Below are 20,035 nucleotides of genomic sequence, written 5' to 3'. Positions count from 1 at the left end.
AGAGTCCTAGTTCAAGATTCCCTCAAGGTTCACTTGTAGGGTGAGTCAATAATAAGGAAGAAAAATACAATGCTAGCATCCTTTTTGAGAGGACTACAAATATAAAAGAAAGAATATACTGCTGAGGGTTCATTGGCATTGGTCAGATTATATTTGAAATATTGTGATCAACTTTGGACCCTACATCAAAAGAAAGATATGTTTGGCCAGGAGACAGTCCAAAGACGGTTCACAATTATGATTCCATCAATAAAAAGCTTAACATGAGGAGCATACGATGGTTTTGGGTCTCTCTGGAGTTTAGAGAGAGGAGGGGGGAATCTCAATGAAACCTGCCAAATACTAAAAGGCCTGGATAGAGTGGACATGGAGAGAATGTTTCTTTTTTGCACAGGAGTTCCCAACCTGGGGTGCATGGACCCCTTGCTTAGTGGTGTTGGTCCATGGCATAAAAATTGTTGGGAAGTCTAGTCTCTAGGATCTGATAACACAACCTCAGAATAAAAGGACGTCCTCTTAAAACTGAGATGAAGAGCACTTTCTTCAGCTAGAGAGTGACAAGTCTGTAGAATTCATTATCACAGAGGGTGGTGGTGGCTAAGTCATTGAATGTATTTAGGGAGAAATCTATTGTCTATAAATTGGTAAAGGGGCTAAAGACTACAGAGAGAAGGTGGAAGAATTGGGCTAAAAAAATAGCCATGACTGAATGGCAGACCTGATGGGAAGGGCCAAATGAACTAATTCTGTTCCTATATATTATGGTCTTATGTTCTCATAAGCTGATCAAACATGAAATAATTTCTTGTTCCCATGTACATGTGGTATCTGTTTATTCCACAATAGGATCCATGTTGACCAAACTTCTAGTCTGGATATCCCTAACATATTTCCCCCTTAAAAAGGCATTTTCACATTGCCCATACATAAGAAAGTGTAATCTACTAACTGAATCCTTTACAGTGCACATTCACCTCAAACCCTTTTATTTATGCATTAATAAAATGGAATTGTCCAGTAATTTGAATTAAGCAGCTGGAATAAAGCAGCACTGGAAGCTTTTTTAAAGCACATTTGAATCATCCAGTGATTCAAATTAAGTGATTTCAAATTGACAGGAGTAGTATGTATAACGAATTCTAAATGTCATTATCCCTTTGCCTGTGGTTCCATATTTTTCAATTTACTGTTGACAAGTGACAAGATTAACATCCCTCACCATAATGTACAGAACTGTATAATTACAAATGACCTCACTGAATTTAATTCAAGCACAGTGAGACATGTATTATAGCATATGGTCTGAAGCAATCTGCAAATGTGCAAACTTCTTTTACAATGTAAGTGTACATTAAAGTAAACCATGATCTAATGAGTTTTGGATCATTTTCCTTTGATTTTGCTTTCCATTAGACTTCTCAATATAGAGGTCTCCTTATTTCAACATAATCCTTTCTTCTACCTGTAGTCAAATGGTCAGGAAAAATTTCAGTCAGAATCAACAACACACATGTATGAAAAAACTTTTATAAGGTTAATTGAACTTTTACTACCCACAGTGCAATTACTAGACACAATATGTAACATTGAAAATTTTGCATCAGACATTGCCTCACGTGTTACTTCTAGCATTTAAAAAAATTACATATCATCATATCATTGTAAATAAAATAATATGCATACCTATGTCTGTGGGAATTACCTCAGTATGAGCTCTATAGATGTTGCACCGAAATCCATACTGGGACCTCTGTTGCAATAGTGTACACACACACACACACACATATATATATATATGACTTATATGAAAGCATGGATAGGTAGTTTGTAGATGACATTATCATTGATGGGGTTTTAGATACTGTAATATCAAAGATTACCAAAGAATACAGTGGGATATAGAACGTTTACTGAGGTGGGTGGTGGGGTGGAGATAAGTGTCTACCAAATGAGGCAATGGCAAACCACTTCCGTAGAAAAATTTTCCAAGAACAATCATAAGACCATGATCACCCACGCCACACAACATGGCAAATATCAGATGGAGTTTAATCCGGAAAGTATGACATGAGCACTTTGGGAGATCAAATGTAAAAGGAAAGCATACTATTAATGGCAAAAATTATGATAATACTGAAGTAAAACTACTCATAAATCAGTAATAAATGATTAACATTTATTATTCCAATTTTAAATATTTTGCCTGAGAATATCCATGATATAAAGTGTGATTTCAGCATTGCTAAATGTCAATTTTCAGATTTAGAACCTGATGTAGATTTGGGGAAGAAAGCTTGAGCTGATGATATTTCCATTTGCATCATGTCTCTGTCTTCTTAAGATAGTGAAGGTCACTGACAAATATCAGTGCAATACATAAAAATATACTACAAATTACAGTAAGAAATATATATAAAAATAAATAGTGCAAAAAGAGAGTAAAAATAATGAGGTAATGTTCATTATTTTCTTGCATTAGTGGTAATAAACACCAGTAATCACAACATTCCATTCAATTGGCAGTTTTTCTTGCAACACACACAAATTGCTGTAAGAAATCAGGTTAGGTAATATCTATGGAGGGAAATGAGTAAATGATGTTTCAGGCCAAGAAACTTCAAATAACTAACAGAATGAACTTTCTTTGTTGTGACGCCTACAAGAAGTAAATTGCATTGAGAAAGGAAATGGCAAGGCAAAGCATAATTGAGATCTTCTTTAAAATTGTCATTCTCAGAGTTTGGACATTGTAGGGAAAGTGTTATTTATTGTTCGTTCTTACTGGCTCTTGTGAACTGCTCTTGAATTCCTCCAGCCCATATGGTCAAGGTGTCTGACAACACTTTTTAAAAAGTTAATTATGAATGTAGGGACAAGGACGGCATTTACAAGAGGAATGGAATCTCTAAGATTTTGACCTACCGTCAAAGAATGTTTTGAAGACTGTTACCAAATAGGTGTGGTGTAGATTTGGGGAAGAAAGATTGAGTTGAAGATATTTTCATTTGCATTATGTCTCTGTCCTTTTAGATAGAGGAAGTCTCTGGTTTTCAATTTGCTATCATGATGCCTTGGCAATTTACTGAAGGAAACTCTGTGAAAAGTAAAACATTGCAGTCAAATGGGTGCAATGAGGGGAGTGGATATTTGTATGGTAATAGGCAACTATCTTGCCCTGGATGTTCAATGAGTTTCTCAAGTATTGTAGCCCAAAAACTACATTAAAGTGGACCCTCCTCTATCACACTTAAAATATTAAAAAAAACTAAAGACTTGAATGTTTTTAAACAAAGTGTGATAATGAGAAGCCACTCAAGTATCCATGTTTAAAAGATTAAGCAAGTTATTAAAATTACCTTCTACTTAAGTGACCTGTACATACATAGTGAGAATGAGGCTCTACAAATAAAATTTTAGCAGATGTGAGGAAAATGAATATGAATATAAAAACAAGTGTAGAAAATATTTTTATTCTTTCTTGCCAATTAAAATGTTGTGACGTAGAGTTGTAAAACTGTGAAGCAGCTGGAAAAGTACTTCAAAATAGATTTTCATAAAATAAAGGACATGATATTTATGGTACAGGTGTCCCCCGCTTTTCGAACGTTTGCTTTACGAAACCTCACTGTTACGAAAGACCTACATTAGTTCCCTGTTTTCGCTAACAGAAGGTGTTTTCACTGTTACGAAGAAAGGCAGCGCACAAAAAAAAGCAGCGTGCGATAAAAGGCAGCACGTGCCCCGAGCAACCGCTCTGCCCCGGATTCGGAACTGCATTCTCGCCGGCATTGCTTAAACACCTGTCTGTGAACAGCCGTTAGCAAGATGAGTTCTAAGGTGTCGGAAAAGCCTAAAAGAGCTCCTAAGGGTGTTACACTTAGCGTAAAACTAGACATTATTAAGCATTTCGATCGTGGTGAACGAAGTAAGGACAAAGTGAGTTTGGCTTGTGGAAGCTGACGAAGATGATGTTGAAGAGGTTTTAGCATCCCATGACCAAGAACTGATAGATGAAGAGATGATGCAATTGGAAGAGGAAAGGATAACAATCGAAACCGAATGAGTAATGATAAAGTACGACTTCAATTTTGAAAGGGTACGTAGGTTTAGGGAATATTTCCAGGATGGTTTGAGTCCTTACAAAGAACGGTATGATAGAAAAATGTGCGAGACTCAGCAGTCAAGCAAGCCTTCCACATCAGCCACAGCAGACGACGAACCTTGATCTTCAACATTGAGGCGGGCAGTCATAGGAGAAGATGAGCCCCCTGCTCTAATGGAAACAGACGACGATGAGATGACACCCCAGTGTCCCACCACCCCAACTCCCAGGCCACGGACAGATACTGATTCGCAGAGAATGCAACCGTAGCCGGGAGGCACACAGCACACCTTTAAGAAAAAAGCAAAAATAAACAAGCTAATTAATTAGATGCCGCCTGACACGTAATTGTCGGCCCAGATCAGAAACAACGCAATTGGAAATCGGCACTGATCTGGGCCGACAATTACGTGTCGGGCGGCACCTAATTAATTAGCATGTTTATTTTGGCTTTTTTCTTAAAGATGTGCTGTGTGCCTCCCGGCTACCGCTATACCCCTGCATGCTTCACGGTTCGGTATCAGTCGGCGGCCTGGAGGGTGGGGGTCACTGCACCACCCAACCCGCGACGACTCAGCCTAACACACCATGATCAGTGTGCTCGGCGCTGAACCAATTCCGGTAAGTGATACTACACTGTACATACATTATTTCTACTTTATATAGGCTGTGTATTTTTACATGTATTTTGGTATGATTTGGCAGCTTCGTAGCTTAAAGGTTACTGGAGAGCGCTTGCGCCGTGTTTTTGCCAACAGCGCTTGCGTGAGATTTTCTGCCGACGGCGCTTCCGTGAGATTTTTGCTACGGAGAACAGTGCAGTAATGATAGTGGAAAAGTATTTCTACTTTATATAGGCTGTGTATTTATCATATCATTCCTGTTTTCACTATATGTTACTGTTATTTTAGGTTTTATGTGTTATTTGGCATGATTTGGTGGTTATTTTTGGGTCTGCGAATGCTCACAAAATTTTCCCATATAAATAAATGGCAATTGCTTCTTTGCTTTATGACATTTCGGCTTACAAACCGTTTCATAGGAACGCTCTACTTTTGGATGGCGGGGGAAACCTGTACCGTGTTCATCAAGGTGAAGTAAAAAGCTGCAAAAAAAAGCCAGCTAATAGTATTAGACAACGCAAACAACAGGAATTCTGCAGATGCTGGAAATTCAAGCAACACACATCAAAGTTGCTGGTGAACGCAGCAGGCCAGGCAGCATCTCTAGGAAGAGGTACAGTCGACGTTTCAGGCCGAGACCCTTCGTCAGGACTAACTGAAGGAAGAGTGAGTAAGGAATTTGAAAGTTGGAGGGGGAGGGGGGAGATCCAAAATGATAGGAGAAGACAGGAGGGGGAGGGATGGAGCCAAGAGCTGGACAGGTGATTGGCAAAGGGGATATGAGAGGATCATAGGACAGGAGGCCCAGGGAGAAAGACAAAGGGGGGGGGGGAACCCAGAGGATGGGCAAGGGGTATATTCAGAGGGACAGAGGGAGAAAAAGGAGAGAGAAAGAATGTGTGTATAAAAATAAATAACGGATGGGGTACGAGGGGGAGGTGGGGCATTAGCAGAAGTTAGAGAAGTCGATATTCATGCCATCAAGTTGGAGGCTACCCAGACGGAATATAAGGTGTTGTTCCTCCAGCCTGAGTGTGGCTTCATCTTTACAGTAGAGGAGGCCGTGGATAGACATGTCAGAATGGGAATGGGATGTGGAATAGTCCCCAGACAGTCCTTCCAGGTGAGGCGATACTTCACCTGTGAGTCGGCTGGGGTGATATACTGCATCCGGTGCTCCCGATGTGGCCTTCTAAATATTGCTGAGACCCAACGTAGACTAGGAGACTGCTTTGCTGAACACCTATGCTCTGTCCACCAGAGAAAGCAGGATCTCCCAGTGGCCACACATTTTAATTCCACATCCCATTCCCATTCTGTCATGTCTATCCACAGCCTCCTCTACTGTACAGATGAAGCCACACTCAGGTTGGAGGAACAACACCTTATATTCCCTCTGGGTAGCCTCCAACCTTTTGGCATGAACATCGACTTCTCTAACTTCTGCTAATGCCCCACCTCCCCCTCGTACCCCATCCGTTATTTATTTTTATACACACATTCTTTCTCTCATTCTCCTTTTTCTCCCTCTGTCCCTCTGACTATATCCCTTGCCCATCCTCTGGTTCCCCCCCCTTTGTCTTTCTCCCTGGGCCTCCTGTCCTATGATCCTCTCATATCCCCTTTGCCAATCACCTGTCCAGCTCTTGGCTCCATCCCTCCCCCTCCTGTCTTCTCCTATCATTTTGGATCTCCCCCTCCCACTTTCAAATCTCTTACTAATTCTTCCTTCAGTTAGCCCTGACAAAGGGTCTGGGCCTGAAACATCGACTGTATCTCTTCCTAGAGATGCTGCCTGGCCTGCTGCGTTCACCAGCAACTTTGATGTGTGTTAATAGTATTAGACAGTTTACTTTAAAGATCTGAGTGGATATCCTGGGTCTCACTTTTATTTTCTTCATTTGAAGCAAGGCTGCATTACTGGCAATGCAAAAATATTTTGCATTTTGTTGACATTAAATGACCTTGAAGAACTGATCGCAAACTATCTGCTCGAACCACTGCAGTTGTTGTGAAGATGTATTGATGTAGACTGCTTCACACAAACTATTGGCTATGGTTTTCTGGGATTTTATTCCAACATTATGAAGGAGTTAATTTTTCCAAATCATGATAATACGATATGTGGAATGAATCCTGAAAGAGATGGACTTCCCACACATCTGTTGGTCTTCTCTTTCTATAGTGGAGGTCATGGGTTTAGGAGCTCGGGTCCAATAGGTTCTGATAATGTGTAACACACAAAATATTACTGGAACGGGTACGTACAAAACATATCGAATGATACAGTCTGGAAACTGCAAGAAGAGGCACTAGAATCTGAAAGGGTTCTGAAAACTGCAAGAGAACAGAGAATATTTAAAAGTTCTTGAAGGCGATAAGGCAAGTATGACAAAAAATGAAACCGTTCAGGGAAGATCAGTAGAGTAGTGGTTATGTCTGTCTGCCTGTCTCGGTACCATACCTGATGCGGACTTTGGTGACCATGGTTTTCCATATAGATCTATTCTTCATTTTTTGGATGACTTCCATTTCCTCAATGTGTAGCCACCTGGCTATGCTTTTGATGTACATAAGCCAAGGCCTTCCTCTAGGTTTACTCCCCTCAATCTTTCCAGAGAGAATGAGTTTTTCTTGTTCATCTTTCCGCATGATGTGTCCTAGGAATCTGAGTCGTCTTTCTAGCAACACACATCAAAGTTGCTGGTGAACGCAGCAGGCCAGGCAGCATCTTTAGGAAGAGGTACAGTCGACGTTTCAGGATGACACCCTTCGTCAGGACTAACTGAAGAAAGAGCTAGTAAGAGATTTAAAAGTGGGAGGGGGAGGGAGAGATCCAAAATTATAGGAGAAGACAGGAGGGGGAGGGATGGAGCCAAGAGCTGGACAGGTGATTGGCAAAAGGGGTGTGAGAGGATCATGGCTCAGGAGGCCCAGGGAGAAGGAAAAGGGGGAGGGGGGGAAACCCCAGAGGATGGGCAAGGAGTATAGTCAGAGGGACAGAGGGAGAAAAAGGAGAGTGAGAGAAAGAATGTGTGTATAAAAATAAATAACGGATGGGGTACGAGGGGGAGGTGGGGCATTAGCAGAAGTTAGAGAAGTCAATGTTCATGCCATCAGGTTGGAGGCTACCCAGACGGAATATAAGGTGTTGTTCCTCCAACCTGAGTGTGGCTTCATCTTTACAGTAGAGAAGGCCGTGGATAGACATGTCAGAATGGGAATGGGATGTGGAATTAAAATGTGTGGCCACTGGGAGATCCTGCTTTCTCTGGAGGACAGAGCGTAGGTGTTCAGCAAAACGATCTCCCAGTCTTTCTCTTATTGTTGGTATGAGTGATTGAACTGCTTGGGCTCTTCTGAGAACTTCTTCATTTGATGTGTCTGTGGTCCATGATATTTTTGATATTTACCTGTAGAACCATAATTCAGCTGCTTCTAGTCTCTTTTCCATTGTTGGAGAAATGGTCCAGCGTTCACTTCCATATGTCAGGACAGAATAAATGTAGCACTGCAGCATTCTGTCTTTAGTGTGCGTGCTCATCTTTCTGTCTGTTAATATGGTCTTCATTTTTTGGAAAGCTTCTTTCGCCATTGCTATTCTGTATTTGATATCTGTGGTTATAGAAATGAAAATTAACAAAGGTGGTGGTGGGCTGGAGATATGTCTCTACCAAAGGTGTAAGGCACTCCTTCACTCTGCAAGCCTGCAGGTCACCTTGGGCAAGGTGTAGCACCTGCGAGGACTCCCCCTCCCCCCCAAACCCCCTGATCAGGGTCACATGCAGTCATGGAAACAGGTGGTGAATGGTCGTATGATCAGCTGGTGCACATCACAAATCCTGGTTATGCGACCATTGATGCCAGGCAGACAATCTCTGAAGAATATTGACAATTACTGTGGTCACCCATCTTGTAAAGACACTGGCCAGAAGAAAGCAATGGCAAACCACTTCTGTGGAAAAATTTGTCAAGAACCATCATGATCATGGAAAGACCATGATCGTCCATGTCATATGACACAGCACATAACGAACAAAATATTAACAAAGAGAAGAAGTTATAGAACAACAGAAAAATAAGGTAAGGGGAAATTAAGACTCCTGGAATCACTCTATATGGGGCCAGCATGGACACATTGGCCAAATAGCCTCCTTCAGTGATATAATTATTTTGTGATCTGTGAAAAAGGGATCAAAAGATTCAGGGAAGAAATTAGATGAAATGACTTCACACAGTACAACCTGGATCATGCTTCCTGAAGCAGAATGTAGAGAATGGCCTTATCCCCAGATTTTTCTCAGTTCTGATAAAGAGAGTTCAGCATCCAAGAAGGTATCCATCTCAGACAGAAAATTCAAACCAAGCTTTAAAAACTGTATTAGCTGTTGCCCTAATGCCAGTGTGACTACTCCATTCCAAATATTGAAGTGATTGAAAACAAATATAACGGCATCTGAATAAAAAAGTTGCATTCTGCTCAATACAACTCAGCATTCTGCTTTTCTTAAAAAAAACTTGGAATCTAACAACAAAATTATAATTCTATTATCTTGTGTCTCTATAATTTTATTATAGTAATAACCAACACAACCTTGTCTGTTTGATAGAACAAGGATGAGAAAATGTTCAAACTACTGAATAAGTCAGACAAACTGTTTAAATGTACATAATTAATATTCTGGGCCAATTACTTGCACAGACAGCTCCTGATAAAAGGTCATAATCACCTCTGCAGATGATTGGTATATCCAGCATTTGCAGTTTTTCATCCAGAATTCCAGCATCTGTAGCTTTTTGTTTATCAACAGTTTCAAAGAACTGTGAAAAAGCAGACATCCCACCTCTCCCGGAAGTTCCGGGAGTCTCCCGCATCTCGGTAGTGGCTCCCTGACGCCTGGAAGTTATATACAATATCCCAGAAATAGATTTTTTTCAGCGGGAGAGGGAGAGAGAGAGCGAGCATCCTGATTGGTCTGGTCCCCAACCACCGGGCTGCGAGGAAACAATGTGATTTGGCGATATGAAACGCTATGAGTCAGCTGCACCTTTCCTCATTCCCTGTCACTCACTGTTGAATTTTAATGCACGCGAGGTCATCAGTGACCCAAGACGAGCAAAGGAATGGGTCCGTGACCCAGTAGTGAATGTCCCCGGTGAATCATCCATGTCAGCGCAGGAAAAAGATCAACTCCTCGAGCTTGCAAATGACTGCGGGCTGAAAAGTACGTTTGACATAACATCTCTGCCGGCATTCTGGATCAAAGTCCTGGGACAGCTACTAAAGCACTGAAAACGTTGCTTCCATTTCCAACATATCTCTGTGAAGTGGGGTTTTCTGCAATGAATGCAACGAAAACTAAATTGCGGAATACACTGGACATAAGGAACCCCCTTCGAGTATCGCTGCCTCCCATCACCCTTCGATAGGACCGTGTTGTTGCAGGAAAACAAGCTCAGGGCTTCAGCGATATTAGTGTGTTGCAATGATTTTATATGTTCGTACGGGGGAAATATGCGCTGTGTTTAATATCCAAACGTCACTTAAAATGTTATAATGCGATTGACTTATCACCTATATTCCAGTTGTGATTAACACCCCCGCCCCCCGTCGACCAGTCCGCAAGAATATTGTCAATATTAAACCGTTCTGCGGTGCAAAAACGATTGCGGTCCCCTGCTAAGTAGACCTATCAGTTTTCTCTGTGGGCGGGCTTTACAGTCGACCTCAAAAATAAAGACAGTGTTGCTCGCTGCACTATTTGCAACAGTGACTTTTCTATTGCCCATGGTGGGTTAAAATATAAAAGACATGTTGAGGTGAGTTTAACAGGTGTCATTCGTTCATTAGCATAGCTAACGTTATTAAAACTAGGGGGCTGGCTGCTAAGGAGCTACTCTATTGATGTCCTATGTGATGAGGCCAAACTCCCTGTACACTTGCTTAAAGTTGTAATAGAATAAACATGATAATATAATATAAGTACATATTTTAATGTCACATTTTCTGCATATATCTAACTTGGTTTACAGATTAGACAAAATCACTAAACAAAGTATTACATACACCCTTGGAGGTCGACCGTGGGGTGGGGGGGGGCCATATGGAGTTGCGGGAGGCGGGGGTGCTACCTCCCTGAAATGAGTTTTTGCAGGGTGGGATGTCTGGAAAAGTCGTGGGCACAGGTAAAAACAATCCTGAAAAGCACGGATGCTTTCGAAAATAATTGAATAAAGGGTTTCTAAATATAAAAAAAATTACTATAAAGAGCAGCAAACAGTAGAAAGAACTAAATACTTCGTGTGACCTCCATTTGCCTTAAAACTGCATCAATTCTCTCAGATATACTGTCATGCCGTTTTATGACAGACTCTGCCAAGTATTTTGGAGAACGTGTCACAACTCTGCATACTTTGGGTGTTTCGCTTGCTTCCGTCGTTCCATGTAATCCCAGACAGCTACGATGATGTTCAGATCAAAGCTCTGTGGAAGCCATACTATCTGAAACCATATTTTTTAAGTCTACGTTGTCTACTGTATGTCACTCTGCACAGAAGTAATGTGAGTATTTTCAGCTTTATAATTCAATTAGAAACACAAGACAGACTGTAAATGCTGAAAATCTGGAGCACCTAGAGCAAAGGCTGGAGCAACTCAGCAGCATCTATGGTGAAAAATGTACAGTCGACGTTTCAGCCTGACAGGCTCAATTCCTCCAGCACTTTGTGCGTGTTACTTATAATTCAATTACTTTAGCTCCAGTTCCAATCCATACCACACTACCTTCAAAGTCAACGTGAAGTTTATTGTTATATGTATCAGCAGGTGCAGTGAAATAATTACTTGCATTATAGGTATATTGAGTAAGTAGCATTCACAATAAAAACATGAAGGTGAAAGTCGCCTACTGCATTTACTTAAATTTGTCTTAGGTAATGACTACTGAACAAAACGTTATTTTTGCAAATCCATTTTGCAGACTCGCTCAAAGGTACACAAACACGTGCATTCTGGGATTTGTAGTTAAACAACATATCCCAGCACCAATTGCTACAAACGTGCGCATTTGGCCTAAAGAGCGTTTACGGCAACCCAGTGACAGTTCATAACCATTCAGTGCATTTAGAAGTTTCAAAGCATTTAAATTCAATGCTTGTTAACAGAATATGTATAAACTAACAACAGTGCTTTCAAACGTTAAAAAATGAGAGTACCTTTATCTTCCAAAACGTTAGATAAACAAAGCGTTAACAAAGTCAATCGTACTTTCACTGAAAGACGACAGCAGCACCAGCGTGTGAAATGGGCGGAGCACCGCGAAGACGGGAGTCAATCAGAAAGCAGCTTAGCAGCGTTGCCGGCGGAGGTAGTTTGTAACGCCTACTCTGATTGGGGTGATCTCCGCCAGGAGTTTCCGTCGGCTCCGCCCCGCCGCTGAAACCCCGCCTCCCCCCCACACACCCATAATGCTACTGGCTCAGGAAGATGGCGGCGCGCTCGGGCACGAGCTTCCAGCGGAGGGCCCGCAATCAGCGGACGTCGCTGCCGGGAACCCGGCCGTCGGTGCATAACGGGCAGCTGCTGCTCTCCACCGGGGTGCCTTCCCTTGACTACGTGATAGGTCAGTGTAGCTGGGTATACCAGGGCGAACAGCAACCCACAGGGGCTTCGACCCAGGAGGGTCGAACACCGCAGTTGCATCCCGGTGGAAAACACCATCCAGTACCTCAGTAAAGCCCTTCTACCCATCCGGGCAAGAACCTAAGTTCAGTAATTGTACAAGAAGAAGACTCACTACCGAAAAGAAAGCCATTTGGCCCATCCATTCTGTGCTGGCGTTCGACATAAACTTGATCTTCCTCCCTTCGTTGCTTATCTCAAGCAACACACACAAACTGCTGCTGATGAAGGATCTCGGCTGAGTTCCACCAGCATTTTATCTGTGTTGCTTTGGATTTTCAGCATATCCAGATTTTCTCTCGTTTGTGGTTGCTTATCTCAAATCCATCGTTGTTCTTCTCTATTCCTTGCTGTACTGAATACTTGTCCAATCTCCCCTGAAATATATTATGCTACCTACGTCGTGATTTTTGAAAGCTGTGCTCTCTATCTACTATTATACTATTTGTTTATAAATATTCTTATATTCGGCAGAAAATGTGTTTTTTTCTACTCTTGATGTTATTGACTAATATATAATTAATTCCCTTCCCCTTAAATGCAACTTTTATGTCAAGTTTTTTTTTGACTGCATACTTTTCTAATGCATTTCTACGTAGGTGTGGAAATGCTTTTGCATCTCCATGATTCTGAAGTGGCATTACTTTTTTTTTCCCCGTTTCCTTTAATTTTTTTTATTCATGATTAGATGAGTAGGGACTTAGAATGAAATAATTTTATTTTGTTATTTTTTTGTCGCAAGTGAATGTTTCATTTCCTAGCCATTAAACCCACTCCACTCTGATCTCTCTCTCTCAGCCCAAAGCAGACAGCAAATTTACTAGCATTTTTGACACTGCGACGTGCAGCAGATTCCCAGCAATTAATTCATGCTATCACTAAGATTGTCACTTGTGTTTTTTCTGCCTCATTTATTATCTCTAGCCTTTATTCCAATTTGCTCCCAGGTAGCCTCCCAAATTGTGCCTTCTGTAAATTTGAAATTATTCTAAATTTGTTGAAGAAAAGCTATCTTGGCAGTAAACCATCACATCCGCAGCCACTGACTTTATTTCTCAGTTTTAAAATTCCCTTTCTTGTTTTCATCTCCCTCTTATCCAGCCCTGCTTCCCTCTGATATACATTACAGCTTTAGTCATGCCAGACCGATGCATTTTTCAGATTATTGGATGTTATTCCTACGAGCACCCCAACACACTTTGGAAATGTAATACATTTTTCAACAAACCTGATGAATTTAAAGAAATAGAGTATTAAAAATAAAATCCACGATGTTTCAGCTTGTCAAAACAAGATTACAAGACCCCGCTATTGGTTGTAAACCTAATTCCGGTATTCTTGACACTTGTTACTGTGTTCTATGGTGCATCAAGTATGAAAGATAAGCCTCCTCCTCATATCCACACCTATTAAATTCATGTGCAAAGCAAATGCAGGCAGAAGGGCTGTGCTGCTGTATTCTGGCTACTTTTTTCATCATTAACCAGAAGTGTTAGCAGTCTTACTACCTTTCTGTTGGCCGGAATTAAAAAGTTATATTAACTGAATGGTTGCTTGTTGAGGTTTCTTTGTGTCCAGAGCATCCCAGTCTGGAATATTTGCAGAGAAGTACGGGTAAAACAAACTCTTATCAACTATCTATGCAGGTGAAAACATGAGGCTATGTGAAAATATTTTCATTGTTTCAGATCAAATATTTTGGATATAATTTCTCAGCTATCTATGACAGGTGAGATACCTGGTGCAGAAGAAGCTGGGAGGTAGAAGTTGAGAAGGTGCACTGCCTCAGTGTGCTCCAGATAAATGATCTTGGCTCCCAGTGCGATCCCAAGTGCTCCTCCTCCATTTTGGTTGGCCTTAAACCAGGGAGTCCCATATTGAAATGTTGTCCTTTGATTAGCTGATAATCTCTGTGATTGATTTTGTTTTCATGACATTTGATTAGCTGATATTCACATGGCCTGTTTATCCAAGCCAGCTGACTCTGTGGCACAGTAGCACAGTTTTTAGCAAGCTTTACAGTCCCAGCGACCCAGGTTCAATTCCCACTGCTGGCTCTAAGGAGTCTGTATGTTCTCCCCATGACCACGTGGGTTTCCTCCCACAGTCCAAAGACATATCAGTTGGTAACTTAATTGGTTATTGTAAATTGTCCCATGATTAGGCTAGGGTTAAATTGGGAGTTTCTGGGCAGCACAGCTCGAAGGCGCTATTCTGTACCATATCTCAATAAAGATAAATAACCTGGTACTGGGATTGTTTACCTTGGAGAGGATTTTGGTTTGGTTTGCTTAACCAACCAATGGATTTAGAGGATGAGAGGATCACAAAGTTTATCAGTGCAGACAGTTGTGTAGATATAGTCAACATTGACTTCATTAAATCTGTTTACCGGGTCCTTTATGGGAGACTGGTCCAAAAAATTGAGCATTTCATCCAGGGTAAATTAGAAAACTGGATCCGAAATTAGCTTGGTGAAATGATGCTGAGAGTGTTTGTGGCAGTTGTTTTATGATTTGAAGCAAATAACCATAGATATCAGTGCTGTACCTGATAGTGGCATGAACATGATGGGGTGGATGGCTTGTTTTTGAGCCCTTTTTGGAAATGGCGTTGAAAGTACCTCTCCAGTGCTTTGAGGTGCTTGCTATGGGTAGTCCATTTTCTGAGAAGCACACAGGAAGGCAGAGATCACTGCTGCCTGGTGGACCATAAGCTTTGTCCCAGGTGTGATGCCTTGATCTCCAAGTATCCTTTTCTCATTTATCCAAGACACCACAGGATCCTCATTTTCCAAGATCTCAGCGCTGGCATTTCTTGTTGAGGAGTGCTACTGTGCTGCAAGGAAAGTTGATAGAGGTACTTTGTGGAAGTTTAGTGTGAGCCTCATTTTTCATGTACAGGTCGATAATTGATTTCATATTCAGCCTTCAAATTGTTTATTTGCTTTTTTATTATTTGCGTGATTTGTTTTCTTTTGCATATTAGTTGTTGGTTATTCTTGGTTATTTATAATTTTTCATAATTTATTTTGTATTTCTTTATTTTTCTGAAAATATCTGCAAGAAAATGAATCTCAAAGCAGTATATGGTGACATATACATACTTCGACAGTAAGTTTACTTTGAACCTTGAACTTCAAATGCTTGCATATTGGCTTTGCAAATGCCATAAAGATTTTTTAAATTTATTTAAAGATACAGTGCAGAATAGGCTCTTCCAGCCCTTTAAGCCATGCCACCCAGCAACCGCCGATTTAACCCTAACCTAGTCAAGGGATAATTTTCAATCACCAGTTAACTTCCAGACCAGTACTGTGTGAGAAAACCAGAGGACCTGGAGAAAGCCCACGCATTCCTTGGGGAGGAGGTACAGACACCTTTAGGGGACGCTGGGATTGAACTCTAAACTGCAACATCCCGGGCTGTAATAGTGTCATGTTAACTGCTATGCTACCATGACGTCCTAGTGGTAAAATGGTGGCCAAGTTAATCCCATATTGGAATCCACTCCTTTTACTATAAAAATAGTCCCTCTTTGACTGGTCTGCACTGTTATATTATTTCACCATCAGATCATATATCTATTCATATGGCTTACTGACAGTTTCTAACAATTTCGGTAACATGCGGAAATTCTTCTTGTGCCCTTTATCGGGAATTAATTTACATTATTTTGCTTATCAGAAGAAACCTGAAGTCTCCTTTTTATTTTTTGTAGTCATAAGTTATTATGTAACTATTGTTCTTTATGGTCCAAACTCTATTCTCCGCCTCCCACCCCAGTCTTGAAGCTCTATGTTGGTAAATTGGTTTATTGTTACATGTACTGATTACTGTGAAAAACTTTATTTTGCATGCCATTCTGACAGATAATTTCATTACAACAGTGCATTGAGGGAAAGCAATAACAGAAAGCAGAATGAAGTGTTATAGTTACAGAGAAAAAAGTACAGACAGACAATAAAGTGCAAGGCCATAACGAGGTAGATTGTGTGATCAGGAATCCATCTTATTGTACTAGAAGACTGTTAAATAGACTTACATAGCAGAATAGAAGCTGTCCTGGAGCCTGGTGGTACCTGCTTTCAGTCTTTTGTATCTTCTGCCTAATGGGAGAAGGGAGAAGAGAATGTCTGGGGTAGGAGAGGTCTTGGATTATGTTGGCTACTTTACCAAGGCAGCAAGAAGTGTAGACAGAGTCCACGGAGAGTAGGCTAGTTTCGTGATGTGCCAAGCTGTGTCCACAGTTCACTGCAGTGCAGCCTCAGATGGAGCAGTTGCCACACCAAGTCATTATGCACCTGAATAGGATGCTTTCTAAGTGGTACATTGATTAAAATTGGTGAAAGTCAAAGGAGACATGCCGATTTTCTTCATTCTCCACAGGAAGTGGGGTAAAATGAAATGCATTAATTATTTTCATTTCATTTTTTAGGAGGTGGCCTAGCTGTTGGAACTCTTCTCCTTGTTGGTAAGAGAATTATTAGATTATTTTAAGTTATTGTTTTTTTTTAAACTTACTGGATTTCAAAGTATTGAATTGAATGGCTTGCTTCCCTTTTTGAAGGCAGTTAAATTCAAAGTAAATTTATTATCAAAGTACATGTACAGTATGTCACTATATGCAACCCTGAGATTCATTTTCTTGTGGGCATGCTCAATAAATCTATAGAATAATAACCAGAACAGAATCAATGAGATTGCCAAACTAGGCGTTCAACCAGAGTGCAGAGACAACAAACTGCAAATACAAAAAAGATGAAATAATAATACAGGTTGACCTTCACTAATCCAGCACCATTGGGACCTCAGGAGTGCTGGATTAGTGAAAATGCCAAATTACAGAAGGATCACATTAAGCATAATCAGTGCCAGATTATCGAAGGAACTGGATTACAGGTAGTCGGATTAGTGAAGGTGACTGTAATAAACAAATAAGCAATAAATACAAGAACATAAGATAAAGAGTCCTTGGAAGTGAGTCCATTGGGTGTGGGAAAATTTCATCGATGGGGCGAGTGAAGTTATCCCCTTTGGCTCAAGAGTGGTAGTAACTGTTCCTGAACTTGGTGGTTCTTATACCTTCTTCCTGATGGCAGGAGCAAGAAGACAGGAAGTACTGGGTGGAAGGGGTCCCTGATGATGGATGCTACTTTCCTGCGACCGCGCTCCATGTAGGTGTGCTCGATGGTGGGGAGGGCTTCACCTGTAATGGACTAGGTTGTATTCATTACTTTTTGTACAACCTTTCATTCAAGGGCATTGATAGTTCCATACCAGGTTACGATGCAGCCGTTCAATATACTCTCCCTTTCACATGTATAGAAGTTGGTCAAAGTTTTGGATGTCTGCGTAATTGCATTTACATGTTGGGCAGGTCCTCCGAAATAATAATACCTAGGATTTTAAAGTTACTGATCCTCTGATGAGGACTGTCTCAGGGACCGCTGGTTTTCTTCTCCAAGTCAACTACTGAAGTCAGATATAAAGCAAATGAGATATGATTTTCTTCCTTCAGAATTTCTTATCTACTGTAGTGGGATTGTAACTATCATCTCCAGATCAACGATCAAAGCATCTGTACACTTGTCCACCTGCAACTACAATCTTGTGGAGCTGTTCCTATGTTAAGTTTTATAACAAACAACAATTTGCCCTTATAAAATGTTTAAGTCATAAAATATAAACAAAAGTTAGACCCTTGGCCATGTAGAAACCAGATGTTATGTAGCCAAATGTATCAGAAAGATTTTACATAAGAAGCAAGAATGAGGGGGTTAAGGGGAAAGAGTTTTTTTTATTTAGAGATACTGCGCCAAACAGGCCCTACCGACACAATGAGCCGTACCGCCCTGCAACCCAACTATTTTAACACTAGCCCAATCACAGGACAATTTACAATGGCCAATCAGCCTACTAACCAGTATGTCTTTGGACCATCACACTAACTGCTACACTAGTGTGGTGCCCATGACAGAACGTTGAAGCAGCTGCGGACTAGGCTGCCAGTGTTGATATTAAACTGAAGTTGGCTTTTGGTGGGTGCGGCCCTGAGTAAACTACCATATTAATCTTTTTTCAAACTTTTCTTTTGTATACGTGTTTGGTGTTTCCTTTACAACTCTGCTGATGCAATCTAAGCAGTCCAGAATTCTTTTTATTTCAGATTTTCAGCAGTTGTTTTGTTCAGCATCCAAGAGTTACAGCATTGTTTTTTATGCCTTCATTGATCTTCATCAATTTACATAACCTCAGGTATGATTAACAAGTATTCACTCCCTCTCTTGTACCACACTGTTAACACTGGGGTCATCTGGATTCTCTTGATCTCTACCCTGATACTAACATTCCATTTGTACTACCCACATTCTCTGCAATTATTGACAAGCTTGCTGTCTGTCTTTTCTAGTTCTGAGAAAAGATCACCAACCTGAAGCAATTACAGAGTTTTCTCTTTCTACAGATGCTGCTTGTGTTGAGTATCTCCAGAGTGTATTGACTTCATTTTTAAATAGAACATTTATTCATCTTAATATTATACTAAATTAATTAATTAAATATTTCCTACATTTCAGAGAACCTTTAAATATAGATACTATCTTGCCGTTGCTTTATACTATAGTTGAAAAGTTTCCAAAGGAATTGGATCTTCTCCAGTCTTTTCCATTCCTAATGCAGTGGTACATTTACAGTACACAGAAAATGCTGGTGGAACACTGTAGGCCAGGCAACATCTGTGGAAAGAAGTAAACAGTCGACATTTCGAGCCGAGGCCCTTTATTAGGACCTGAAATGCTGATTGTTTACTCTTTACCATAGATGCTGCCTGGCCTGTTGGATTCCTACAGCATTTTGTGTTTGTTGCTTTCGATTTCCAGCATCCGCAGATTTTCTTGTGTTCGTGATACATTTACAATAGGTCAGTTTGCTGTGCCGCACAGAAATTTTCTTTAACTACCTAAAATGTAAAGCAGTAGCTTCAGCTACCGAAAACAGCAGGAGGATCAGTTCTAAGATGAACAAATAATTGCCACTAATTTTCCAAATATTTTAGTTAATCGGTTTGATACATTTTTGTTATTTGTTTCTTTTAATTTGTTTTGTGTCAAGCATCAAAATTATCAAGCAAAAGATTATGAGTGCAGCTACTTGGATGGAAAATAAGATACACTTTAGATATTTGTAAGAAAAAATGAGACAGTTTGGGGAAAAAATTGTAAGCTATTTTACTGTTGACATTGTCTGCTGAAAATTCTTTTATGCATGTGGATTATCCACAACCCACAGACACCAAAGTCTCCTTTCCACATGGATGTCAATTGTCGACTTTTGATGCTTTGATAACACATTTATTCTACGGATGACTGGACGTGATTTTGAGTGTGTTTGGAAACACGCCTGGTATATCAGCCCATTGCTTTAAGTGATTATTCACTGCGTTGCTGTTTTTAATTCTACTGTAGTGAAATGTTGCATCACTGGCATGTAAAATTGTTTGCACTGTATGAACAAAATCATTCAGATTTAACAGATGTTCAGTTCATATACGAGAAAATTGTCTCATATCTTCAATGTGCAACCAACAAGTTTCATAAAATAGAATTGCAGAGAGATATTGGAATTCTCT

The 20,035-nt window shown here is 40.5% G+C and overlaps 2 protein-coding genes across 7 annotated transcripts in view; one reads left to right on the top strand and one right to left on the bottom strand.

Annotated features, from left to right (window-relative positions):
• immp1l (inner mitochondrial membrane peptidase subunit 1) overlaps positions 1-12,029 on the bottom strand; it is a 130,627-nt gene extending 118,598 nt beyond the window's left edge. Inside the window, exons 1-2 of one of the 3 annotated variants that reach the window (XM_072272820.1) lie at positions 11,941-12,029; positions 8,139-8,340 (exon numbers count right to left, since the gene is read on the bottom strand). In XM_072272820.1, coding sequence (XP_072128921.1) covers positions 8,139-8,320 — 182 coding nt within the window. In that variant the 5' untranslated portion in view covers positions 8,321-8,340; positions 11,941-12,029. Of the gene's footprint in view, positions 1-7,189; positions 7,700-8,138; positions 8,341-11,940 lie in introns of those variants that run through there. The other 2 variants (XM_072272821.1, XM_072272819.1) reach the window with 2 other exon arrangements.
• Positions 12,030-12,198: 169 nt separating this feature from the next.
• The window catches only part of elp4 (elongator acetyltransferase complex subunit 4), a 230,912-nt gene continuing 223,075 nt past the window's right edge, over positions 12,199-20,035 (top strand). For 3 of the 4 annotated variants that reach the window (XR_011887814.1, XM_072272816.1, XM_072272814.1), the window contains exons 1-2: positions 12,199-12,347; positions 16,844-16,879. Coding sequence is in view for 2 of the 4 variants with exons in the window: in XM_072272816.1 (XP_072128917.1) it covers positions 12,212-12,347; positions 16,844-16,879 (172 nt within the window). In the remaining 2 variants the exon portion in view is untranslated. Of the gene's footprint in view, positions 12,348-16,843; positions 16,880-18,574; positions 18,664-20,035 lie in introns of all 4 variants that reach the window. The other variant, XM_072272817.1, reaches the window with a different exon arrangement.

Source organism: Mobula birostris, chromosome 11 (assembly GCF_030028105.1).
Source record: "Mobula birostris isolate sMobBir1 chromosome 11, sMobBir1.hap1, whole genome shotgun sequence".
Lineage (NCBI taxonomy): Eukaryota > Metazoa > Chordata > Chondrichthyes > Myliobatiformes > Myliobatidae > Mobula > Mobula birostris.
The sequence above is the reverse complement of the archived record's forward strand: the minus strand, read 5'-3'. Positions and strand labels throughout refer to the sequence as shown.